Raw genomic sequence first — 25,827 nt, forward strand, 5'->3', positions numbered from 1 at the left:
TGTACACGAACATGACTTGTGTGCAAATGTTCATTGCAGTCTTGTCCATTATAGCCCCAAACTGGAAACCACCCAGATGTCCAGCAGCAGGTGAACGGGCAAGCCAATGTGGTTTATTCATCCAATGGAATATTACTGTGCAGTGAAGAGGAACAAGCTCTTGGTATACCTAACAACATGGATGGCTCTCAGAGGTGTCATGCTGAGAGAGAGAAGTTGGACACAAAAGTCTGGACTCTGTCACTCCATTTACAAGAAGTTCTAAGATAAGTGAAACCTGTCCACAGTGGGACCCGTCAGAGCAGAGGCTCCTTGGGGGGGGGGGGGGGGGGACTGAGGGGCATGAGGGAGGCTCCTGGGCTGGGGGAGACGTTCTGCATCTTGATGTCGGTGGTGACTACACAGATGCATACAACTGTCAAAAATCCTTGAGCTGCACGCTGACTTACTGAATGGAGATCACACTTCAATTAAAAAAGAGGAAACAGACAGCATCTGAGAAACTGAAAGAGGCTGTACTGAGTCCTGAAGGTGACAGGGGCAATGGAGTCTGAATGCCACGGGGGGCCCAAGTCTGCAGAGACAGGGTGTCCATTTGAACCAACAAGCCTGAGATCAGAAATGGTAAAACTGCTTCAGTGACACTCCCCACTGAGTCTGACCTCCTCAATGGGAAATCTAGAAGATTTGGGGACAAATGCATGAATGCATGAGTGAGTGGGTACTGGGGCAGTCGGCTGGGTGGACGTGGTCCAGGAGGGAGAGAAAGAAGACAGAGGAGGAAGCCCTTTACCCCCGAGTGTGCGGACATCACTGGGTGATGAGGATCAGAACCCAGCCCCGGGATGTCGGGACGGGCCTGAGGTGAATGTTCATCTCTGTGTATCCCTTCCGCTGCCACTCCCACCCCCTCCCCCACCAGGGAGCTGGCTCCAATCCAGCCAGGTCAGTTAGCATCGCAGTTAGAAAGCCATGGTGACTTCTCAAGGTGACGTGGGACCCATCCACACCCCAGAGAGGCTGGGGCGGCCCTGCTGGGTGGGGGCTGGGAGCCGGGAGCCCTGTAGACTCCTCACCTGGCCCACCTCCTCCAGCAGCTGGGCCCTCTCACGCCTGAGCTGGGCCGCCCGCCCCTCCAGCTGCTCCAGCTGCTCCTCCAGGCGCCCGCAGGCCTGCTGCAGGCCCCGCCGCTCGGCCCGCACGACCTCCAGCTGCTGCTCCGCCTGTGCCAGTTGCTCCTGGGCGCCTGCCCGCTCCTGCTCCAGAGCCTTCTGCTGCTCCCGTAGCTGGTCCCGCTCCTGCTCCAGCTGCCAGCAGCGGGTCGGAAGACGTCTGCGTCCAGACCCATGCACTGCCTGCCCTCGGCCTCCACGGGTGACCATTGCCGCCCTGGCCTGCCCTAGCAGCGGGTGCGGCCTCCCTTCCCTCAGGCCTGGCCAGGGCCCGTCAGGCTCCCTTGTCCCTCTGTGGGCCTCTGCCCCCCAGTATCTGCTCTCAGTCCAGGGAAGGAAAAGATGAGGAGGAGAGTGGCTGAAGGGAGGGGCCAGGGCTCGGAGACCCAGTGCTGGGACCGAGCCTCACAGACCCCTGGAGGAGGTGAGGCTCAGGGCAAGGTCCAGCCCCCTGGGCCTTCGTCTCACCTGCAGGACCAGGTGGTTCAGGGTGCCTTTGTCCTGAGCCAGCCCCTCCATCAGGGCGGCCATCTTGGCCAGAGAGTCCCTTTGCTCCACCCCCTCGGACTTCAGCCGAGTCACTAGCAGTTCCAGGTCAGCGCTGCCCGACTCGGCCTAAGGCAGGGAGGAAGGGAGGGCAGTGATCACCCTGAGGGGGGACTCCAGGCAGGGACTTTCAGATTCTCGGGCAGAGCTGTTCGTGCCATGGAGGGAGTGAGCCCCGAGTCACGGAGGTATGCAAGCCAAAGCTCTGGGTGGGACGATGTGGAAGGTGTCGCACAGTGGGGAGGCCTCTGTGGAAGATGATGGCCCCCTGAGTACTGAGGCTGCAGCCAGGAGAGGTGATAGGGCAGTCACAGGGAGGGAGAGACCGCTGAGAAGCCAGGTGTGGTCAGTGGTCAGAGAGAGGGGCCAGCGCCCACTGGTGGTGACTCTGGAGCTCTGGGGATGGACTGAGGGCCCAAGCGGGAGAGGAGAGAGATGAGTGGGAGGGGGTAAGCTGGGCAGATGGTGGGAGAGAGATGGCACGCCATGGGGGTTGGGGGAGGGTGTGGGCATACCCGGGCCAGGGCACCACGCAGACCCTCCCTCTCGCTCTCCAGAACGTCCCTCTGCAGCTGCGTGGTGTTCAGTGCCTCCCGGACCGACAACAGCTCCTTCTTGAGCCGGGAGACCTTCTCCTCCAGCTGCTCCAGGCGCCCTTGACTGAGGCCCCGAAACCAGAGGGCAGAGGGCGTGAGGTTGCCTCAGGGCGAGATGGGGGCCACCTCACAGGACCTAGAGGGCAGGGCCACTGCCTGTACCTCCCTCCAAGCGCAGGGAGCCCCAAAGGAGCACGAGGGCACCCTGGAGGGCCGGGAAGTTGCTGAGTCTGGGAGGGTGGCATCCGGATCTGGCCCATTTCTGGGCTGGAGTAGGGTGGGGTGGTGTTCTCAGTGGAGACCTCAGTCTGCATGAGGTGTGTGCATGTGTCTGCACAGACTGGGGGGACATCCCCTCTGCTGGGCCTGGGGCACTTGATTTGCCTGGCGGCAGGCATTGGACCAGGCATTGGACCAGACATGGGAGTGGGTGCGGGTGTGGGTGTGGGGGTGACGGCCCAGCCTGGAGGAGCCGGGAGAGCCCTTTACCCTGCTGTCCCGTCAGGCACCTCCTGCGCTTTGAGATGAGACTGCTAAAGAAGCCATCCCACTAGCGGATGAGGACAGTGAGGCCCCGAGAAGGGAGGTGACAGCCCGCCGGTGGCAGAGGCAGACCCCGCACGGCCCACAGCGCCTCCGCACGGCCCACCTGGTCTCCAGCTCCCTCCGGCCCCGCTGGCCCCACTGCACCAGCTCTTCCTTCTGCCCCGCCCACAGCAGGAGGCTTCTCTGCAGCTCAGCGTTCTTGGTCTCCAGCCTCTGCCTCTCCACGTCCCAAGTGTTCGCTTTCCCCCGCAGCTCCTCCACCACCGACTCCAGAGCCTTCTTCTCCCTGGGAGCAGGGGAGGCAGAGGTTGAGGAAGCCCTGGGACATGCATCAGGGTGGGGGAGCCCTCACTGGGCATACTCAAGGCTCCTCACCGGGAGGGTGGGCTGGGCAGGGTGGGCGCCAGGCCGTGGAGGCTGCTTGGGGCAGGAGCTCAGGGGAGCAGGTGGAGGGAGGAGGAAGATCCATCCACCTCAGGCTCAGGCTGGCTTGTCGAGGTGGGGTGGCCACTGGACGCCTTGTCCCCCTCCCCTGAGGCCCCGCAGAAGCCCCTAAAGCACTCGAGAGTCTTGCTCCCTGGTGAACCCTGTGCTCAGCCCTCTGCCGCCTGCAGGCCAAGCCCAGCCAGTCCTTGCAGAACTCAGAGGAAGGAAGGGACACCTCCTTGCCCGTGCCCGCCCCAGTCCACACGTGCCTGAGATGCTTACCTCATCCTGACGGGACCTCGGACCCTCGAGCTCCAGCCCCCGTGTGCAAAGCCATGCTCAGTGGCTGAGCCAGTCCTGAGTCCTCTCTGCTTGTCCCCCATCAGCCAGGAAGCTGGATCTCAGCTGCTCCCCCTCCAGCCCTGGCCCCTGAAACCTGGGACCCCATTTCCTGCATGCTCCTTGGGTCTGGCCCCTCTTTCCCCGCCTCTGGTGCCAATGGGCCCACTTAGGACCACAGCAGCCAGACAAGCCCTTCCAGCGGTGGGTTTGAAGACAGTGCCCCTGCTAACAGCTCCCCCGTGGCCCTCACCGCCCTCTGCTTCTTGTTGTGGTGGTGTGGCCCCTACCTGCCTCGCCCTGCACACATCTCCCTTGCAGGCTTCTGTCCTCCAGGGGCCCTCCCGGCTTCTCCACTCCCAGGCCCCTGTGCCAGGCTGAGCCCATCAGCTCGCATCTCTCTGCACCTCCCCATGCACATCTCAAGGCAGGATTGGGGCCAATGTTTCCTTGGACCTCCTGTCCCAGCCCTGAGCTCACCATCAGGCCGCCCAGAGAGAAGGAGCGACCCCTGAAGGGGGCTGCAGGCCCGACCCCCAGGGGTGAGCGAGGGGAAGCACGGGAGGTGGTGCATCTGTTCCTCTGCCCACTACTGCAGGAAGCCTTCCTGAGCCCCCGCCCACACCCGATCACACTCTGCCCGCTCCCCACGTCCCGGCTCAGCAGTGTGTGGATTTGGGAAGCCCCGCCGAGCCGCTCACTCAGGACTATAAGTCCCGGGGGATTCTCATCCCACACCCCCGACCCCTACCAACCCCAGGGCGGTAAGACGTGCACAGAAGCATCCAGAGAGCCTCATGGCGAACTGCACGAGAGGCCACCCACCGGTTCCACAGGACACACCAAGAAGGCACATGGGGCACTCCAATGGATGGGGAGGGAATGGAATTGGGGTTTTATGGGCCATGTCTGAAGGATGGGTAAGACCCGGGGAGGAGCCCTGGGAGTCAGGCAGGAGGTGGGAGAGAGCACAGACTGCTCCCCGGAGGAGAGCGTGGGGTGCAGGCCGAGGGGGCCAGCATGTGCCCAGCTGGGCTTTCAGAAGGTGAGTTCCGGGCAGACACAGCCCAGATGGGCCCAGATGAGGGGAAAGGGGGCCCGCTTAGTGACGGAGTGGGACAAGGGGAGGAGGCCTTGCTGGTGGAGGTTTCTTTCTGGGAGCTGGCCCTCTCCCTCCCGATAGAAGGCTATAGGGAGGAAGCACGCCCAGGCTGGGACTGCCCAGCCCAGCCCTCCCTCACCTTCCCAGGAGCTCGCTGGTGGCCCTGCAGTGCTGTGCCTCCCGGCTCTGCGCCTCCAGCTTGCCCAGGAGGTCCTCATACTCCCGCGCCTGCTCCTGCGCCCGCTCCTGCAAAAGCCTCCGCGAGGCCCGCAGCTCCTGCTGGCTCTCCGACAGCTGCTCCCGGAGCCCGGCCGCCACCGCCTGGGAGGACTCCAGCTGCAGGCGCAGCTCCTGCCCGGGCGTGAGGATGTGGCGTGAGCCGTCTCCAGCCTGCGCAGGCCTCTGACCACAGACTCTCCCAGAAAGGATGCACTTAGACCAGAGCCCCCTCCCTAGGGCTGTGGGGCTCAGGGCAGGCCCCGTGGAGACCCTGCGGTCAGCCCACCTTGGCGAGACACAGGCAGGCCCTGTAACGGCACCTTTCAGCCTGGTGGGTTTCACGGCGTTGCCCCTGGTGGGGACCAGGAGACAGCTTTGCCTCTGCTGCCCCCACGGGCTGTGGCTGCCCACCTGCTCCTTCAGCCTCCACCTCTGAATGGCTGCCTGCACGGCCCTCAGTGCAGGGTCCGAGGCAGCCGGGGAGCGGGTCCGTGGTGGCGACACGCCCCGGTGGGGGGACGCAGTGCGTGGGGGGCTCCTCAGTCGGTCCTGCGCCTCCTCGCCTTCCACGCTGCTGCTCCACACCAGCTCCAGGCACCCCGAGTCTGCCTGGGCCACCTTCAGGGTGCAGAGAGGAAGGGATGGGGGGAGACAGCTCAGGGCCATGGCCAAATGGGGACCTGTCAGATTATCTCATGAGTCAGCTAGAATCATGGGGACCCTGCAGCCCATCGGCGGCTCTGCCGAGGGAAGGACCCGCGATGGGCCTGCACCTCAGTGATGCTGTCCAAAACGTGCTGCAGCGACTCCACTTGGTCCCTCAGGTCGTCCGCTGCCAGCCGGCCTCCGCGGCGCCGGGACTCCTGCGGCCAGGGCAGACCCCTCAGCGAGGCGGACAGACACCCCCCTGCAGGGCCGCTGCCTCCCAGCCCCACACACCAGTTTCTGAACGTCCATTTTGAGGGAAGAGATGGTTCTCTCCTTCTTCGAGTTTTGTTCTGTGAGCTTCTCTACCAGCAGCATCTGCTCTGAGAGTCTGGAGAAAAGTCGAGGGGTGGGGGGGATGGGGTCATCAGGGCAGAGAACAGAGCACAGAGCATGGGTGGCCCAGAGACGCCGCAGCTCTGTCAGACGTCTCCAGTTGTGTGGCCTGCCCCCTGATGTTGGCCCCCTCTGTCTGAGCCAGCCTTAGTCCCTGGTCTGATCAGATGCCTCTCTCCTGCTCTAGAGCCTTCAATAGCTCCTGCTGTCTTGGGAGTAAAGTGCAGACTCTGAGTTCAGCATTCAAGGCCCCCACCCTGGCCGTGACTCAGCTCTCCAGCCTCCCGTCCAGCGGCTTCTCAAGGTCCTGCCCTGTCCTTGTGGCATGGCAGAGGCAATGCTCACCTCCAGGCCTTTGCCCTGGCTGCTCCCTCTGCTTGGAACACCCCTGTCACCATAAATCTAACAGTGAGCGATGATATTGTCCCTCATTTCCCACCTTCTTCTCAAAGACCCCTGGCTCCCCCTGTGGCCCCCGGCTCTCCCTTCCCATGGTCCCAGACCCCAGGGGGCTGCCCCTGCAGGCTGCACTGAGCCAAGGAGCAACCCTGGGCACCACTCGGGTGCTGTTTTGGGGCTGGGCTGGGGTGTGTTCCACTCAGCTGACCCCCTGAGGGCAGGGTGGGCTCGACTTGTCAGCTTGGCAGGTGTTTGTGGCCAAGGAGTCCCGGACCCCCAAGTTCTGTGGAGTCGCACCCCGTGGTGGCAGGTGAGCCCTTCACCGGGCAGCCGTCTCCCCATTTCCTGCTGAAGTTCCTTCCGAGCCCAGAGGTGGGTTGTGTCCAGAACCTTCCATGCTTACTCTGCATCTCATGGATCCCAGATGGGGCCCTGGTCTCATTCCTACCAGGGCGGCCTGGCCCCTCTGCCTGCCTCAGCTTCTTAAATGGTTTCCTCCTTACAAGCGCCCGCCCTGGAAGGACACTTGTGATCTCAGTGCTGAAGACGCCACTGTGGGAACCGGCCACGCAGAACCAGCCCAGTTGGGCCCACTGCGACGCTCACTAAAGCCTCAGAGTCAGGGGACCTAATGTGGCCTCCAGGGATTGGCCAAGGAGATCCAGGCCCATGTTGAGCAGCTGCCGGGACAGGGATTATGAACTGTGTGCAGCGTCGAGGGAGTCAGAATTTGGGGTGAAAATCAGGACACAAAACTGCATGTGAGTGATGGGCGCATCTTGGAATTGGCCACTGCTCAGCAGACAGGGGGTGCCCCTTCCCCTCTGACCTCCACCCTGGCGGACCTGCCGACCCTGGCACCCACCTGGCCTGGAGCGCCACCTTCTCCGTGTCCCAGCGGCCCTGAAGCTGCAGCATCTCCCGCACCTTGTCCCGAAGCTGCTGCTCCAGCCGTGTGCCCTGCAGGGCCCGTTGCTCCAGGGCGTCAGCTGCACGGCTGGCTGACAGCCGCAGGTGGGAGTCCAGGTTCAGACAGGCCCTGTGCAGGCGACGGGCCGTCCTGGCTGTGTCCGCTCGCATGTCAGCGAGACCCCTGGGAGACAAGGGCGGCACCCCCAGCTGAGCCTCAGGACCCTCTGTGGGCTCTGGGCCCAGGAGGCTCAAGCTGGGCTGGGAGAGGCAGGGTCTGGTCACATCAGCCTGCTCTCCGCCCACAGCAGACCCCCTCCCCTGCTATCCTCAGGAGAAGCCCCCACCACGTGGCATCAATTGTCCCCACGTCATAGCCAGGGAGAGGGGAGCTGGGGCCGTACCAGGTTGGACAGGACAGGATGTCCTCGATCAGGACCTTGACCCTCTGAGCCTCAGTTTCCTTGTGTGAAAATAGGGGTGACCCCAGGACAGACCCGTGGGAGGTGTCTGGCAGGGACCAGAGGGACTCAGAAGCTTCATCCATGCCGTTCCTCGCCTCCGGTAGTGTCCCCGTAACTGGCCTGCCCTCCTCCCATCGCTCCCTGCATCCCTGCCTACTTCGTTCTATCCATTTGTCCCTTTCCCCACTGCCCACCTCTCCCGCCCTCTCCACCACTCCCACGGGGCCAACCAGCAGACAGGGCTGGTAAGGGGCTTGTGAGCCAGAAGTGCTGCACCCATCCTGGAGGGCCCAGTGCCTGGGCCCATCCCTCAGACACTCCTTCTCCGCCACCTGATGGGGCCTGCGCCCAGCTCTCGGTAGGCGGGGCGGCTGGCACTCACCTCTCAGTGGCTGCACGCAGCTCAGCCAGGTGTGCACGGAGCGCTGTGACCTGTCTCCACATGAGGAGGAAGTCCCGGGGCTCCCCTGAGCGTGTACGCTGGGTCTGAGAGCAAGAGGCTCACGTCCACTTCAGGCCTGCGACCCCGTTCACTCTCCCCACAACTCCCTCTTCCAGACACCACACTGTGCGGGCTCCAAGGGGCCAGGAGTGGACGCTGCGTTGTCTCCCGGCTCCTGCAGCCCCCGTCCCACGAGCTCATCTTCCAGAATAATGCAAATGCCCCCCAGGGGGGCAGTGCTTCCATCACCCCCACCCCACCCCAGACGACCCGGGGAGGTGACCACACCCAGCTCCTGCTCAGAAGAAGAACCCACTTAGCCGGGTCTCCCTGCTGGGGCGTGAGGCCCTTCTGCAGCATGGAGCTGTGGCCCCTCCAGTGCAGGGGGGCGGGGAGGGTGGAGGAGGGGCCTTTCCTCCTTCTCCAGCACCGAGAGAGCAGCTCTTGCTGTCAGTGGGCTCCTAAGATGTCAGAGGTGGGGCCTCGCCCTTGAAGGTGTGGAGGACACAGAAACCTCTACGCTCTAGCTCCGGTTCACAGGGCAGGGTGGTGAGCCGCCCCTGAGGCAAGGCAGAGCGAATTAGGGTGCTAATGGTGGGGTGGGGCCCACTGCAGGACTGTGTCTGCAGCTGGGGGTGTGGAGTAGAGAGGTGGGGGCAGCAATGGGATGGAGCCATGTGTGGTCACTGGTGCCAGGCTTGCAGGGAACTAAGCTGACACCCAAAAGGTCAGAGTCTCTACATCACCTCCCCAGTCCCTGCTCGGCTGTGCCCTGAAGTCTGACCTCAGGGACTTCTGGAGGGCTCAGCGACATGCCCAGTGCTTTCCGTGTGCCCCCTGCCCCTCCCGTTTGTTCCAGCCCCGCCTGATGCCCTTCAATGTTGCTTTCAGACAGAGCGCATTCACGGTCTGCCTGTCCCTCAAGACCCACACACCCACCTCTTCCCTCATGAAGCCTTTGCTGATCCCCTCCCCTGGGCACACATCCGAGGCCCCGCTTGAGCCACTACCTCAGCTGGGCACCTGCAGGGCAGGCCGCTTTGTGCCTGGCGCCAGAGCCCTCGGTACACCTGCGTTAGCTGCACCCCTCCCCACCCAGACTGGGATCGTCCAGGAGCAGGGCCTGGAGGCTCTTCCTGCTTACACGAGTGGCAGAGCTGGGACGAGCCTGCCCAATAGATGCAGTTAAACACGTTAGAATCCAGACTTCTCAGCTTCCTGGACGCAGGGCTGGGCTGGCCGACGTGGTAAGAACACACAGGCTAGGAACCCGTGAAGTCAGGGACTCAGGAGGAACGCAGGCAACCTCTTGCCTAACTGAGCAACTCGACCACATTTCCTTGACCACAAGGGGCTCAGAGGACAGAGAGAATAGCCCAGGAGCCACCCAAAGGGAGTGTCTGCTCACACACAGAAGTGGCACCCCAAAGCTGCACTCTAAGTGAGGCGTGCTAGAAGTGAGTGAATTAGAACGTGTGTGCGTGTGCACACACACACCCCTGCCTGCATGACACTGTAAGGAGATGCAATGGGTGGAACGTTTGTGTCCCCCAAAAAGCCCTATGTTGAACCCTAATCCCCACTGTGACAGTATTAGGAGGTCCAGGGCCTTTGGGAGGTGACTAGGCCATGAGGATGGAGCCCTTAGGAACGGGGCTAGTGTCCTTATAAACCCCAGAGAGCTCCCTAGCCCCTTCCATCGTGTGAAGACACAGCGAGAAGGAGCTGTCTGTGATCCAGGCAGCCGGCTCTCACCAGACACTGAACCACCTGGCACCATGGTCTCGGATTTCCAGCCTCCAGAACTGTCAGAAATAAATGTCTGTTGTCTATAGGCGCCCAAGTCTATGTCATGGCGGCCCAGAAGGACTAAGACAGGAAGGAAGAAAAATCTTCCCTGTGGATTTGGAACCACAAGTTAGGCTTTATGCAATTTTCAGCCTGCATTCATGTCATCTGGGTGTTTCAAAAAAACTCAGGCTGAAAATTTATTTCAACGTGGCCCCGGGGTCTGTCAGAGCCCCTAGGCACCTGTCAGAAGCAAATGAAAATCCTCTCTGGAGAATACCACATCCATTCCACGTTTCAAAGAATTTTCACAAAATTCCAAGGAAAATACGCAGTTCTTGGGTGAAAAAATAAAAAAATCACCAAAGACGCAAGGAAACAAAGCACCACGGTCAAGAGCCAGCAGAAACAACAGCATCAGGCCTTGAAGAACTTCAGATGTTAGAACAACAGACACAGACCATAAAATAACTGTGTTTTAGGGGCCAGCCCTGCGGCGTTGTGGTTAAGTTTGGTGCGCTCTGCTTCAGTGGCCCAGGTTCGATTCCTGGGCATGGACCTACACCACTTGTTGGCGGCCATGCTGTGACGGTGACCCACATACAAAATAGAGGAAGACTGGCACAGATGTTAGCTCAGGGCAAATCTTCCTCAACAAAAAAAGAAACACAACAACACAAAACTATGATTCAACATAAACGAGAGGCTTGAAAATAGGAGTTAGGAGTAAGATATTTGGAGAGGTACCAATTAGAATTCTTAAAGATGAAAAACACAATATCTGGAAGGTAGATTTGAAGAAATCACCTAGAATATAGACCAGAGCGATAAAAAGAAAGAAAATATGCGAGACTGAGAAGCATGGGAGAGAGCATAGAACAGCTAACATGCACGGGGAGGAGAGAGAGCAAGCGTAGGTGATGTTCCAAGAGATAGTGGCTACTTTCCAAAAACAATGAAGGACACGAAATCCTGATGAATCCTACGCAGCATGGACAAAAGGAAACCTCCGCACAGACACATCACAGAACACCAAAGTCAAAGCAGAAATGGTGAAGCACCAGGGCGGGCAGACAGATTACCTTTACGAGGAGTCAGTCAGCATCAAAGGCCCTGGAAGCTGACTTCTCAGCAGAAACGATGGAGCCAGAAGACAGAGAAAGGGTATCTTTAAAGGCTGAGAGGAAACACCTACAACCAGTGAGAACGGTTTTCAAGCAGGAGGGGGATCTCAAGACCCTTGATAAACCAGTGCCAAACTGAATTCTGGGCACGTGCCCTCCAGGGCATTTGTTTCCCATGGTGTCACAAGCCCAGCCGTGGGAAGACGTGGACCAGGCAGGGCGTGGGGCGCGATCTGTCTAAATATCTCCCCGACCTTATGGTGGAGGCCCTGCCATTAGTGAGCCCCTGTGATGATGACATGGCTCTCTGGGTGACACTGTGTAAGGGCAGCACACTCCCTCTCGTATGCCTTAATCGACTTGTCTGGTGCCCTGCTCTCCCTGTGCAGGGCGGTGGTGGCACCAAGAGCATCCATACATCTTCTGATGGGAAGGACAGCTCTGGAAGAGCTCAGGGAAGTGGGGTCAAGTTCTCTAGCATGACAGCTTTGCCCTGAGGGCCTGTGGGGGCCCACACGGCTGCCCTCTCTACCTCATCCTGTGTGGCCAGTGTAGGGAGGCCCCTCAGAGGTGGGCTTGTCTGAAGGACATCTGTGGGGCCAGCCTGAGGCCCAGGCACATGGGGACCACCTCGAGCTTCTGCTTCCACCTGGAGGCAGCCATTCTCCAGGCGGTGTGGGGAGAAATCCTGCCAATGGTGCCTTTGGTGGACACGGAGAGGGTCACGGGGACACCTTCAGCCCCTTCAGGGACTGCCTCAGCTCAGAGAGCTGCCTCACCCAGGCCACACCTCTTTCAGGGGACCCCATCCGTGAGAGACGGCAGCAGAGGCACCAACGCCTGGATACCTCCCTCCCACAGGACTGAGGCTGGAGCGCTGAGCCCTGACCCCTCTGTGGCCAGGAGGCAGGCCTGTGGGGACCTCCTTCTCACTCAAGAGCAAGGTGGGCCGCGCTGAGCCAGCACCCACCCTGTGACCTCATTCTACTTACCAAGTCTGGCCTCAGGGTCGTGCCCTCCATCTCTCAAGGGGGGGTCACCCCACCCTAGTGTCTCCCATTCCACAGACTGCTGAGCAGGGGATATGGTGTGGCAGGAGGCCAGTGGCTTTGCCACAGGAGGAACCACAGCTGAAGCCACTCACTTTCTCCTGGTCCCTGCTGTCCCCCCGTCCCCCAGCCACAGGCACCAAAACAGACGTCCCCACTAATGAGCAAAAGGAGGGGAGCACCTCTCTCTCGGTCCATCGTTGCGCCTCCCTCAGCTCCAGCTCACCCCGCAGGTGGAGCACGCTGCCTGTCGTCCTGGCCAGCTCCTCGGCCAGTGTGTCATTGGCCTTCTTCAAGTGCTCCAGCTGTTCCCGCAGAAGGGCGTTCACCTGGGAGAGGCCGGTGCTCCTGGATGGGCAGAAAACACAGTGGTGTGGCCGTGGATGGGTGGCCTCTCCTTAAAGAGGTGTTCAGAGACCCAGGCCCCAGACCTCCTGGGCCCAGGCAACCCCAACTCAAGTGCACCGCCCCCGCCCTACCCCTGTGCACCACTGATCACCTGCGATGGGGCCCCAATGGTCCCCCAAAGCTTCCCCCTCTGCGTGCTCCACCTGGCTCTGCCCCCACAGCTGTGGCCGGCTGCTCAGTCCCAGGGTGTGAAGGTGCACCCCAAGACAAGCAAGAAGGGCAGGGCTTGGGAGCACCGGCTGAGGGTACCAGGGCTGGGGGGAGGCACTGTCCCTGCAGCGGGGCAGGGTGGTGGGGAGATGGAGTCTGGCATGCCCCCTGGAGGGGGCAGCCCCCCTGTGACCATGGGGGCCTTTCTCCACCAAAGGCAGGTCTGCATGTGGCTGCAGGTGGGGACCCCAAACTCGCCAGGCTGGGTGGACCCACCCTCCCAGAGCCAGCACCTTCCAGACTGGCTGTGAGGCCACAGCAGGACTTTCTCTGCTCCTCTTTCCTCCTTGGGCATCGGCCTCCACTTGGGTTCTTTTCCCCCCTCAAAACTGGTTTTCAAAACATTTCTCAGCCCTTTTCCTCCTTTTCCAGAGTCCCCAAAGGTGAACCAAGCAAGGGAAGCTTTCCACAAACAGTGTAACCTCCCCCAGGTCTGGAGGTGAAGCCAGGCTTGGGGGTTCAGCCCCTCCCTGCAAGAAGCGTGGAGAGAAGCCCTTCCCTCCCTGGGGCTGCATCCTGGGACTTGGGGGTGCTGGGGCTGCCTCTGGGGGCCAGGGTGCATCACACGCTTACCGACGGCGAACAAATGAGCCCCTGACCATGAGATCAGAGTGGCTCGAAGCCAAAGGGGCCTGGGAGTCAGGGTGGGGCTGAAGAAGAGTGGGAGTGAGGAGGGCACCCACGGGCACCCCAGAACTGGCTGGGCCACCAGGGCCGTGGTCAGCTCGGGCGACTCACCTGCAGGACCGGCCAGGGTACCAGCCTCAGCAGGTGTTGGGCATGGGGGGGGCACATCCAGGAGAGCAAGGCCAGGGAGACCCTCACTGCCTGTGGAACCTGCACCCCTCTCCCCCTGCCACGTGCCCCCTTCCCCTACTGCACAAAACCTGTCCCCAGATTCCTACAGGTAAATGTAACTTAGAGTCACTTTGGGAAGAGGATGGCCAACAGCCCCAATGTGCAGTCCCACCTCGTGGGGTGATGGCCGAGCTCCCTGCAGCCCTGACTGCTGAGCCCGCCAGGCCTCACCTCTGCTCGGCGGCTTCCAGACGGCCGAGGGCCTCCTCCAGGTCTACGCTGTGCTCCAGCTCCGACCTCCGCAGCCGAGCCTCCGTGGTCTGCAGCCGGGCCTGCAGCTGGAGAGGAGCATTAGCCCACCTGGCCGGCTGCTCCGGAGCCCGCCGGGCTGGGCAGCTTTGGCACCAAGCCCTCCTGGGGCGGGAGAGAGGGCTCCCCTGGGGCCTCCAGCTGGGGCTGGGGTCGGCTGTGGTCAGGCTGGGTCTGGTGAAGCTCAGGCCCCTTCACATGATGGGTCAGACAGGCGGCCATCCACATCCTGCCCCTGTGTCCAGTGCCCTCGGCTGGCTGAGGAGGGGGCCTCCGGGGTCTGACTGGGCCACACAAGGGCAGGACGTCCGAGTTGCGGAGCAGGCCTGGGGTCATCTCCCATGAGAGTGAGCAAGCATGGGGGCCGCCCTCTCCTGCTGCTCCTCCTGCCCGTGCTCATACCTGTCTGCTCCCAGGGGGACAGGGCCCACACCCACAGTGACCCGGGGCCTGCAGCCCCTCAGCCGGCCTGGCAGGGAGGGGAGCCATCCAAGCTGGGCCAGGTCTGCCCCCCAAGCCTGCGTCCTTCCTGCTCCCTGCTGGAGCCTGAGCAGATGGGGACCCTGGGGCTCCAAGGGGAAAAGAAGGAGCGGGGGGAGGGGGGCCCTGCCCAGATGTGCTGACCCAGAGCACAGGCTCTGGGGTGTCTGGGGAGCAGGACTCAGGCCCAGAGAGCAGGCTGGTCGTGGGTTGAGATGCGGGAAGGTCAGGAGAGCCTGGAGGCCAACCTGTGGCATGACCAGGCCGTGTGTGTGGGGAGGTGAGTGGCTCCTCCTCAGCTGCCAGCAGGATGAGAGAGGAGGGGTGAAGGGCCCAGCTGGATCAGGGGGCTTGGGTGGGGGTTGGGAGTGCTACCCGGAATGGAAGATGCCCACGAAGCAGTCACGCTGGCCACCCTGCCTAGCAGCTTGGGGGGACTTGGCGGCCAGAGGAGGCCCAGCCCCTTCTGGCACCTGCACAGGGGGTGCTGAGACGCCAGCAGGAGCCCGGCGCGTGCACTGAGCTGCCAGGTCCGCAAGTCCAGATCTGACTCACGAGGCTTACTAATCCTTCCACAGGATTTCTGTGGCTTCTATTCCCCCGGGACCCTTCCCAACATCTCTCCACCCTGTGCTAGGAAGATCCCCACCCCCACAGCCAGGCCGGCGGCCACAGAGGCCCAGGGAGGGCAGGCGAGCTCACCGATGTGCTCCAGCCCCCATAGTCGGGATGAGGGAGACCCTCATCTCGCTGACCTGCCTCAAGGGGCTCATGTGGGGTGTGGGCGATGATGAGACGTTCATAGTGAGGGGGTCAGGGCAGAGGGCACCTCTGTGGGGTGCCACCTATCCTTGGAAGCTCTCAGGACCTTAGAGAAGATGAGGCCAGCTGGGGGCTCTTGGGTGTTTAGCATTGGTCACAGGTCACACTGGAGGAAGGGCCAGACCTGGTTCAGGTCTCAGCCCGAGTAATGACAGCGTGGCCCTGGACAACTCTGGCCCTTTCTGAGCCTCATGTGGAAAGTGGGGTCATCTGTCCTGCCATGTTGAGCAAGGCGGGGCTCTGAAGACAGAGCCAGACCCAGAGGGGGCTCTGAGCACTCCACACCGTGTGCCGCCCACTCCCCCGCCCCCCAGTCCTCCCTCAGAAGCTAGCATGCCTTGGAGTGGCTGACACGAGAAAGAGGCTCTGGTCTAGCAAGTGTCTTCACCTTTCTGCCTCAGTTTCCCCATCTATACAATGAGAGGCCCTCCTGAGCCCCACGCTTTATCACCAAACAGGCCTCTTGCTGCAGCTTGTCAGTTACCCTGGAAGTCACCGCGGCTGCCCAGGGGACTGAGGATGGAGGACCCAGGGGCCGAGGTCATAGCTGTCCTCTGTGGTCTGGGAGGTCTCGCTGTCAGGAAGGAGTGGGGGTTGGGGACACAGCCACTTCTCTATGGGCTCTGCTGAGACTTGGGGCCAATTCCTCAGCACCACCCTGACCGGGTCCCTCCCTTCTGGCTCGCTGCCTCCTCCTTTCCAGGTGCTGGCTGAGTTCTGGCACCGTGCTCATGCTGGGCCAGGCGCTGGGGCTCGTGGGTCAGGACTGACCCGGCTGCCCCCACAGGGCTCCCAGCAGGTGGACACAAGTCAGTGCTGAAGCTGGGCTCTGAGACCTGGAGGGGCTGTGAGGGGCGGGGAGGCCTGGGCACCTATCTACTATGACCTTCCCACCTCCAGCCTCAGTTTCCCCATCTGTTGCCCAGGGTTTGGATGTGCTGACGCACCATCATTCCACATCCTAGGACTCACTGATGGTCCCATTGGTGCGTCTGCCAGTCCCAATGGGTGACCGCCTCACCCCAGACCAGGCTGACACCCTGTGGCCTGCCAAGTGCCTACTGTGCACACTTACCCGCTCGCTCACCGCCTGGTACCTGCTGGCCAGCTCGTCCCGCTCAGCGCCCGCCTGGGCCAGCAGATCCTCCAGTCGGGACAGCTCCTCCTGCAGGAGCTCGTTCTCCTCCTGCACGTGGGCCAAGGGGGCCGGCGGCTCCTGCACCCCTGCAGGCGAAGCACTGGGGTCAACCTGGGTGGCCAGACTTAGGGACTCCCACCTTGGCCATGACACCCTGTCCCCATGGTGGGACCGTGGGCTGGGCTCTGGGCTCCTGATGCTGGGTCTGCAACAATCTTCTGGGAGGATCCCAGCTCTGATCAGGGAGAGCCCAATGTGGAGGTGGACGTCACACTCTGAGCCTCGCTCCCTCTCCTGTCGATGGCTTCCTGCCAACTCCCTGCCTTCTATGAAGATCTTTAACCCAAATACAGACCCAGGCCCAGGCTGAGCCCCAAACCAATTAACGCAGAGAGTGGGGGCTGGTCTGGACCCTGGGTGTCCCCCAGCCCCCCGTGGAGCAGTGAGAACTGTCGGTTCAGGGTAACTGGACTCATCTTCCAGTAATAAGGGGCTTTCCAAACATGCAGTGGGGCTTCTTTCTCCTTCATACACACTCAGTGAGCTACCCGGTTCCTTTAGGAGGCTGGACAGACCCTCCTCATTACAGAACCGGGTCCCCGGGACCCACGCACAAGGGGGTGGGACTTGCTTGGAGTCATAAGCACACACTGAGGCCAAGCGGCCTGACCGGCTGGTCGGCTCCATGCAGGAACCCGGCCTCGGAGCCAGTTCCTTGGCCTGAAAGTGTAACAGCTAGGCGGGCACCGCGAGGGACCTTGGGGCTGGGTGAGGGACCAGGACAAAGCTCTTGTGGGGAGCGCTGCTCAGCAGCTGAGCTTCCTGCGTGTCAAGCCTAGGATTTTCCCTCATCTAATGAAAAAACGAATGCAGATGAAATCAAGACTGGCGGTCACAAACGTGTCACCAACACAAACGCAGCTCTGGCTGGGGACAGTCCCTGTGCCTGGTGGTCAGGGTACTGTGGGTACTGACATACAATGCCCGTGGGAGGATGTGGATCTGTGCCCTATCACACGGAAGACGACCCGCTGGGCCCCGGGACAGTGAGGGGGGCTTGGCTCCCTGAAGCTGGACTCCAGTTGACTGCTCTGCAGCTCCCCTGGTGTCCTCCGCCCACCCCCCACCCCCCTTCACCTTGGGGTGGCTCCTCGCCCAGGCTGCTGGCCACGATCTCACGGATGCGGGCAGGTACGGGGGTGGGCGAGGCCTGCCGGCCTTCCCCACGCATGGTGAGTGCCCGGTCTTCTCTGCTGGCTGAGGGGCTCAGGATGGTGTCCTCCAGCTTCTGAAAAACACCCGCCCAGAGACACCTGGGCTGGCAGGCCCTGGACAGCTGCCAGGCACCCCCATACGAGCCTACTGCAGTGGGTGGGGGCTCTCATGGGGCTCCCCCAAGGTGGCAAAGTGCACTGGAGAGGACTAGGGGAGGCTGAGGTCACCCAAGGCACATGCCTCGGTTTCTCCACCTGTAAAGTGGGGTGGCGCCCAGCCCGTCCCCAGCCCTACTCTGAGCAGTGATGAGAAAACGTAGAGAAGAGCTTGTCCAGAACACCCAGCGGATGGGGGCACCACGTCCTGCCCTTTAGCCCTGCTCCCCCTCTGCCGAGCCTGGGCTGAGCCATCCGGGTCCACCGCTCTGGGGATGCTGAGAGGCAGGCACCCTTGCTTCTGGCCCACAGGGTCCCTAACCTCCCACCCACCTGGAGCAGGCCGTCTCACAGTTTTCTCAGTGGGGGCTGGGGGAGGGGCCTGAACCCCACCCAGTGGGAACAGAGCCCGGTGAGGAGAGGGGCTGACATAGGTAGAAGGACCAAGCTCAACCCACCCACTTCCCTTTAGACCCAGGCCAGCTGGGCCAGGTTTCACCCTGTCCATCGGGAGGGGCATGTGTGGGCCCTGGGAGAGGGCGGGCAGGAACGGAGGGAGGGGCAGGGGGACGATAGTGAGGATAGCCCTTCTTCCTGGCTGGTCCAGGGAGCTAACCTGTCAATGGAAGGGGTCCGAACAGGCCTGGAAGTGGGCAAGAAATTCCAGGGTCCTGGGTAGCAGAGACTGGACTTGGGATCTTGGGGTCTGAGCTGGCTCTCTGCCTTGGCCCTGGGGATTCTCTGCTCTGCAAGGAGGAGAAAGCTGGGGGAAGGCCTGGGGGTGCCCTCTAGGGCCCTGGTCCGGGCAGGGGCTTTCTTACTGGGTCTAATTGTGGTGCTGACTGTGGGGAGGATGCTCAGGGGCCTGTGAACGCGGGGCGCTGAGATGGCCCATTCCAAACGAGCAGGAAACCTCTGGACATGAGGCAGCACGATGAGACAAGGTCACCAGCGGGAAGGACAGTTCACAGCTGCCCACTGATGAGGATTTTAGGCTGGTTAATTTTAAAACTGCAGATGAGAAGCAGGCTCCGAGGAGTGGAATTTGCTTGCCCTTTGATCAGAGACAGTTGCATTTGTGAAGGAAATCTCCATGCCTCCCTCTCTGCGCCAGGAGGAAGGGGGGATGGCCTTATCTCTGGAAACTCTTAATGGGGAAGGCAAGAACTTAAGTTGTTTACTGTCTGGCAACCTCATGTAACTGACCCCCCACCCCTAAATCCTCTTTTGTCTTTAGCTGAGGATAATATTTAAGCGGTGACTTCTGCCATTTACTCAATCTGGTTTGATTCTTATCTAAAAGTTGTGGGACCGCCCAATGGCCGGACCCTTCCGGCACTGGTACCATTTTAACTTTTTTTTTGTCTTGTAAAGAGATAACTCACATACCCATGCCTTAAATTTAGCCTTACTCTCCACCCAGGTTTGCAGCAGAAGCAGCAGCAGCAACACGCCGGCAGCAGCTCTGACTGCCCATGGGTCCTGTCCCCATGCTATTCTGTACTATTCTCTAAATAAAAGAGCACTACTGCCAGATCTTAAGAGTCTAAGAAATCTTTCTTTCGACTCCTCGGCTCACCGACCCCGCATCACCCACCCGTCCCACCTCACTTAGGATATCTGATTAAAAGCAGTGAATTAAAAATAAAAGGGTGGCTGGACACTTCCCATGGGGCCCCAGAGATGGATGTCCACTTCCAATGACTCTTCAGGGTGGCGAAGTCCTCTTGCTACACGCCGCCCCCCCCCCAAACTCAATGCCACACGCCCAGACCCTCCCCTCCTCCGGCTTCCCAGAAGCCCTCCCCCTGTAGCCCCTCAGAGGGCCAGCACATCTCTAACCTATGACTCCCCAAATCTCCCTCCGAGTCCTGGTGAGTGACCACCTACAGCCTCCTACTTGCCTGTCACCCCCCTCCTCCCATGTCCTCCCAGCTCTCTTGGAGGACTTCCTGGGAACACCCTTGCTCCCTGCACCGCGCGCCCACACACCCTCAGCCCGCTCCCGCCTCCTGAGACCCCAGCTTAGCCTCTTTCTCACACATCCTCCTCTACTGCTCCCTGGACATAAGGCCTGCTCCTCCATCAGGACACCCCCTCCCACCCCTGCCCCAGAACACAATGACCACTCTTCTGGGCCAGTGACAGACTGCTAAACGTCACCCCAAGACTCAGGCTCCTACATGACACCTCGTGAGGTCCCTTTCTGATCCCCAGTAGCAACCCAGTGATGGGCACTCATTGAGCAAATGCCATGGACTGAACCCCATTGCCCTCCAGGGTGAGCGGAGGGAGTTGGAACTCTGCCCTCCTTCAGGCTGCGGGCCTTTCTTCTCTCCTGGGTGTTTGCATGTGAGTCCCCTGGGGTCTTGAGGAGGCGCCTTCACTCAACACTCCTACAGGTGACCCCCTTCAGTCTTAGGTGGCTGGTGAGCAGCCTCCTGCCGGGGATGGGGGTGGGGGTGGGGTGGGGGGTGGGGTGTGAGGAAGACCACCAATGGCCTCTCCTGCCCTGATGGGAGGAATGGCGGCTGCAAGAGGCTCAGCCATTGTCTGCCCTGAACCCTTTATTTGCACATGAGAAACTGAGGCCCAGCGGGGTGCCGAGAACCACCCCAGGCCCCGCGCAGCGCCGTGAGCTCCAGGAAGGACTCTGCTCCTCGGCCCTCCCCGCCCTCCCTCCCGCTCCCCCGGGCATCCGCGGCGCCACCCGCTAACGGGAAAGCAGCAGCGGCATAAACTTGACTCATTCCTAACATTTACAGAGGGTCACTTATTAGCCGAGACGTCCCAAGAGGCGCTGGGGGCGTAATGGGTTCCAGCTGTGGCCCGGTGCCTGCGATGGGCCGCGGCCCAGCTCCAGCCGAGGGGGGTGCGGGGGAGGGGAGCGGCGGAGGGCGGACGCGTGCGGAGGGGCCCCGGGGCTGGGGGCGCAGGGGGCGGGGCTGGCGGGGTGTGAGGGCAGCCCCGCCCCGCCCCGCGGACACCACCGGAGGGGAGGGAGGGGAGCTGGGAGGAGGGGCTCCGTCCACGGCGTGTAGTTAGGCCGGCGCGAGGGTCTGGGACCCCTCCGCGCGCCACTTCCGCCGGCTCGAGTCTGGCCCAGAGGGGTTCTGCCGCCCCCACCCCGAGACCTTCCTGTCCGCCACCTGTGGCCCCGCAGGCCCGGGCTGGTGTCCTTCCTGTGACCGGGCAGTGCACGAGGAGACTTCTGGAAGGTCCCCCCACGGCAGCCTCAGTCCGTCAGAGGGGACACCAGTGCTGGATGTCAGAGGGGACACCAGTGCTGGACATCAGTTTCCCAGAAGACCCCAGACTCAGTGGAGCTGGGCCATGCCCCTCCCTCCTGCCCCCAGCGCCCTCCCCTTCAGCTCAGCCAGCACTAAAGACCTCAATGGGGTCACAGCCCCTGTGGCAGGCGCCACCCGTGGGCCCTGCCTAGCGGGGCTGTGTACGTGAAACCTGCAGGGGCTGCCCTCTCACTTGTGGCTGTGTAGAGGGGGAGGGCCCCACCCTAGAGGAACGTGGGCTACCCTGTCTCCCCAGCCCTGGATCAGAGCAAGACTCCCATTTAGGAGAATTGGGCTGGAGTCCCTGCTCTGCCACCAGCAGTGTGACCCTGGTGTGTCACCTGCCCTGCTAAGTCTTGTGTCCTCCACTGTGAAAATGGAGGGGGGCGGTGTGTCCCACAGAGTTGAGGTTGCAGCTCTGTGGAGGATGGAATGTGGGGCCTCTGGGACCCCCGCCCCCCATTTTCACAGATGAGGACAGAGCCTCTGGACGGCAGGTGGGGTTGTAGATCACAAATGCAATCACGCGTCAGACCAATTTCACTACTTCCCCTTGCTGGTAGCCAGGTCAGAACTCCCCGAGTGGCTCCTGCTGACTCTCCAGGCTGCTCAGGGCTTGGGGGAGAGACAGCCTGTGTCCTGGTTCCCAGGAGAGAGAAGGATGGATTGCAAAAGGAGCCCAACGACTTCGGGACAGAGGAAGATGAGGCTCCCACACCTGGATCCTAGTTGGGGAGACCCCTGGGTGGACCAGGGAGGGTCCAGATGAGCCCAGTAGGAGGGAGGGCACGAAAACATCTATTTAAGGTCACCCTGGGAGAGACAGCGTCCAGCGGGTGCCCCTGACTCAATCAGGACCCAGGCTGCACCCTGCTGGGGCAGGAGCAGGGTGAGGGAGTCAGAGTTCCAGGGCTGTCCTGGGCCCCTCTGTGGGGTGGATGGGATGGCCCACCAGCCGTGTGGGTCTGGGCGCCTGTCCCCAACACTGCCACCGTGTGGCCACGACGGGACTGCAGGAGGCCGCGTCTGCCAAGCTCTTAGAGAATGGAGGCTGGGGGCTTGGTACGCTCTAGAAAAGTGAAGGATGTGTGACTGGTTGGTGAAGTGAAGCAGGGTGTGTAGGATGCTTAGGGACAGTCACCACTCAAGGTTTCTTAGTAAACGTTTTCATATCTGTTACCTTGATCTGAATCAGCAGCTTCTTGCCTCCACGTTATAGGTGAGGATGTTGGGGACTTGCTCCGTCACCCGCTCCCAAGCGGCAGTGTTGGGACTGGGACCCCACCTGCGGGACCCTAAACGCCCACAACGTTGGTTACTGGTGAGCCAGCATCCTCCCAGTGGCCAGAGAGCAGGACTCAGCTGACGGGCGTCCTCAGGGCTCCTCCCCGGTGTGGCCCCCCTGCCCCGGCTGCCCACTTTCCTCCCCCGTCTCCGCCTGTGCACCAGGCATTCCCACAGACCTCCCTGCATCCCCAGGTGGCAGGCTCTGGCCTTCGCCAGGGGCGGGCACAGCTTGAAGAACACATCTGAGGACAGGGCCTCCAGCCAAGTGCAGCCACCGGACGTCTGCTTGCTGTCCTTCCGCGGCTTGGCCTGCTGCAGAGAGGGCCCTGGGTGGGGTGGCCGCCTGCCAGGCTCCGTTTCCTCAGGAAAAAGAGCTTCTCTGTGTCTGGGGTAACACCTGGCCCCTGATGTGCTGTATCTCAGCACTGCTCCGTTTCCATCTCTGCGTTTGGTGAGGACTCTGTCCCCTGGGCGTCACCCCAGGGCAGGCTCATGCTTCTTGTGGGTGGCAGTTTGGTCCCCAGCTAATAATAAAGGATAATAATAATAATAATGCCCGGCCAGGCATTGAACCAGGCGTTGGGCATTCACCTCTGTACCCCCAGCCCCAGTCCCCAGCACTCGAGCGAGCTCAGACCGAGGTCACTACACAAATGATTGAAAATGCAGCCTAAGGTATGAATCACTAACCGCAAAATGACTCATATCAAGGAACACTCTGGAGGGCAAAGAGCCTGTCTATCTTGTTTGCTTCTGTGTCCCCAGGGCCCACAGGCTTCCTGGAGGAGGTGGCAGGAGAGTTGGACCTTGAAGAATGAGTAAGAGTCTGACAGCTAGAGGGGACACAGGTCAGGTGTCCAGGTGGAGGGAACAGTGGAAGCACAGGTCTCCAAAATCCGTGTGGGGCCTGGGGGCGGAAGGGTGGGGATGGGGGTGAATGAGGCAGGAGAGGAAGCTGTGAAGGCCTTCAATGTCCCATTGAGGACTGTGGGGCCCCATCCTTGGACCACGGGGCGAGTGGAGTGGTGTTTCTGAATGAGGAGGGGGATGTGGCCCGTGTGATTTGCGCAGTGACCCTGGCTGCGTCGGTACAAGTGGATGGGAGATTCGGAGGTGGGCCAGCGCTTCCTCCTCCTTCCCTGGTTTGCTCGGGCGCGGCACAGGGCTTGGCCCTTGGCAGGTGACTGATGAGTGCTTGCCACACCACAGCGCTCTCAAATCATCCCAGCTCCTCTCCCGTGGGTGAGCCCTTCTCACTCAGGCTCTGGGGGGCCCCGGTGACCATCTGTCTCACCCCATTGTACAGATGGCGACACTGAGGCAGAAATGACCAGCGACACCAGTGACAAAGAGCTGGCACCAGAAGCAGGACACCACGCTGCCCTCCCCGATGACTCCCTCACTGTGCCCACCCTCCTTCCAGGACCACCTGACAGCACCTTCCCCCCCTCCTCCCTCTCTACCTTCCTTTTCCTCCCCTCCCCGCTCAGGCTCCCCACTTTGGAAACATGTTTAATCTTTTGATGACAGAAATTCCGCCACAAGAAGTCCTTTCCTTCTCCTGGGGAATTCCCAGGGTCTTACAAAACCTGTGGGTGGAGATACTGTCCTCAAGAAGTTAAAATCCGGAGATCCAGAATTTGCCTTCTGGGAAGGATGCGGGAGGACGCAGTGAGCCAGCCCTCCCTCCATGGCAACTAGAACAGCCAGCTAAACTATGAAGCATCTGTTTTTAAAGATGTCAGAGAGCTCTGAAAGCAATGAGATAGAGGGACTGAAATTGGAGGAAGTAGAAAGCATCCGAGATGGGCTGTGGTCGTCCCGGGCTGGGGGCAGATGCTCTGAGTTTGGCCCAAGCAGGGCTGTCGATGGGGAAAGAGCAGCCAACAGAGCTTTTCGTAGCTGCCTGGAGCTGGAGTAACAAAGTCAGAGATTTGAGGAGCCTCAAAAGAGCCAGTTTCTCCTGCTTTCGTTTTTAAAATGGTCACAGCATCCCAACACATCAACGACCTCGGAGGAAGTGTGATAACAAAACTCGTGCAAGACCTCTCCATTGAGAGTTGAGAGTCGAGTAAATTGAGAAAAGCTTCGATGGAAGAAAAGATTGTGTACGTGAATTGGAAGACTAGATATTGTAAAGGTGTCAGTCCTCCTCAAATTAATCTATAAAGTCAATAAAATGCTAGTCCGCAGCCCAGCACGGCTTTTATGTTATAGAAATTGACAGATTGGTTCTAAGATTCATGTGGAAATGAGAAGAGTCAAATCTCCCTAGGTGATGGTGAAGAAGAATAAGGCCGAGGAGTCATGCCCCGGATGTGAAGACATGTTACAAATCTGCCCTAATTAACACAGAGTGTTGGTGTGAAGACAAGCTGACCAGTGAAAGAGATCATAAACTCTGGAAGCATATCCATAAATACACATTCACGCATGCACACAGGCACAGAGACGCACATACACCTGGTTTGTGACAAGGGTGACACAGCAGGGCAGTGGGGAAATGATGGGGCTGGGTCCCCTGGATATCCATATGGGAGGAAATGCTGGTGGTCTCTGGTTTAAACCACACACAGAGATCAATTCCCAATGGACTGCAGATTTAACTGTGCAAGTAAAACATCAAGCTTCTAAAAGAAAATATAGAAGAACATCTTTGTGACCTTCGAGTAGCCGAAGTGTGTTTCTTAAACAGCCCACAGGAAGCACTAACATGAGGGGGAAATGGATAAATTGTGTTACATTAAAATTATGAATGCTCCTCCAAAGACACCATTACACGATGAAAAGACCAGCTACAGAAGATATTTGCAATGCGTGTATTCAGTAAACGACTCGTTTCTAGATTAAACAATCAAATTCAAATCAATAATAAAAAGAGACGGCACCCCGAAAGAAAGAAGGGCAAAATTTTAGAGCAGACACTTCACCAAAAAGATATCTAAGTGGCCAATAAGCACAGAGAAACGTACTCAACTCCATTAATCATCAGGTAAGTGATAGTTAACATCACAATGCAATACCACTGGGCATTCACCATAATGGCTAGGTAGGAAATGGCAGGCAATGCCCAGGGTTGGCAACCAGCCCCTCACACGCTGTAAATCGGTACAGCCTTTCTGGAAACCTAGTTGACAGTATCCACTAAAGCTGAACATATGCAAACTATGACCTAGCATTCCCACTTTTGGTGTATACCCAACAGAGACGTACGCATATGGCACCCAAAGATATGTACCAGAGTGTTTGTGGCTGTGCTATTCATTTCAGGCCAAATTGGAAACCACTCAAATGGCCATTAACAATAAAGTGGATGAAAAGTGAGGTATATTAACATGATGGAATGCTATATTTTGATGAGGACAAGTGAGCCATATCTGCGTGCTACATTCTGGGTGAATTTTACAAATGTGGTGTTGCACCACAGAGCGCATACATATATGGTTCCAGTTCTATAAAGTTCCCAAATAGGCAAGATAAGTCTCTGTCAGGTTGAGGTGCTTCTGGCGTTCTGATAATGCTCTACTACATGTGGGTGCTAGTCAGGTGGGTG

The 25,827-nt window shown here is 60.1% G+C and overlaps 1 protein-coding gene and 1 long non-coding RNA gene across 6 annotated transcripts in view; one reads left to right on the forward strand and one right to left on the reverse strand.

Moving 5' to 3' along the window:
- CROCC2 (ciliary rootlet coiled-coil, rootletin family member 2) overlaps positions 1–25,827 on the reverse strand; it is a 75,802-nt gene that overhangs the window by 44,983 nt on the left and 4,992 nt on the right. For 2 of the 5 annotated variants that reach the window (XM_046644032.1, XM_046644036.1), the window contains exons 2-15: positions 17,465–17,615; positions 16,265–16,413; positions 13,810–13,916; positions 12,345–12,510; positions 8,142–8,245; positions 7,252–7,479; positions 5,886–5,982; positions 5,720–5,809; positions 5,358–5,564; positions 4,867–5,078; positions 2,964–3,146; positions 2,234–2,378; positions 1,641–1,787; positions 1,077–1,307 (exon numbers count right to left, since the gene is read on the reverse strand). In XM_046644032.1, coding sequence (XP_046499988.1) covers positions 1,077–1,307; positions 1,641–1,787; positions 2,234–2,378; positions 2,964–3,146; positions 4,867–5,078; positions 5,358–5,564; positions 5,720–5,809; positions 5,886–5,982; positions 7,252–7,479; positions 8,142–8,245; positions 12,345–12,510; positions 13,810–13,916; positions 16,265–16,413; positions 17,465–17,615 — 2,217 coding nt within the window. Of the gene's footprint in view, positions 1–1,076; positions 1,308–1,640; positions 1,788–2,233; positions 2,379–2,963; positions 3,147–4,866; positions 5,079–5,357; positions 5,565–5,719; positions 5,810–5,885; positions 5,983–7,251; positions 7,480–8,141; positions 8,246–12,344; positions 12,511–13,809; positions 13,917–16,264; positions 16,414–17,464; positions 17,616–18,518; positions 18,613–25,827 lie in introns of all 5 variants that reach the window. The other 3 variants (XM_046644034.1, XM_046644033.1, XM_046644035.1) reach the window with 3 other exon arrangements.
- Positions 5,155–7,232, forward strand: LOC124228958 (uncharacterized). Its single transcript, XR_006885817.1, has 5 exons — positions 5,155–5,277; positions 5,771–5,946; positions 6,175–6,395; positions 6,627–6,758; positions 6,893–7,232. It is a non-coding gene; the product is annotated as an uncharacterized LOC124228958 (long non-coding RNA).

This window comes from Equus quagga, chromosome 17 (genome assembly GCF_021613505.1).
Source record: "Equus quagga isolate Etosha38 chromosome 17, UCLA_HA_Equagga_1.0, whole genome shotgun sequence".
Taxonomy (NCBI): Eukaryota; Metazoa; Chordata; class Mammalia; order Perissodactyla; family Equidae; genus Equus; species Equus quagga.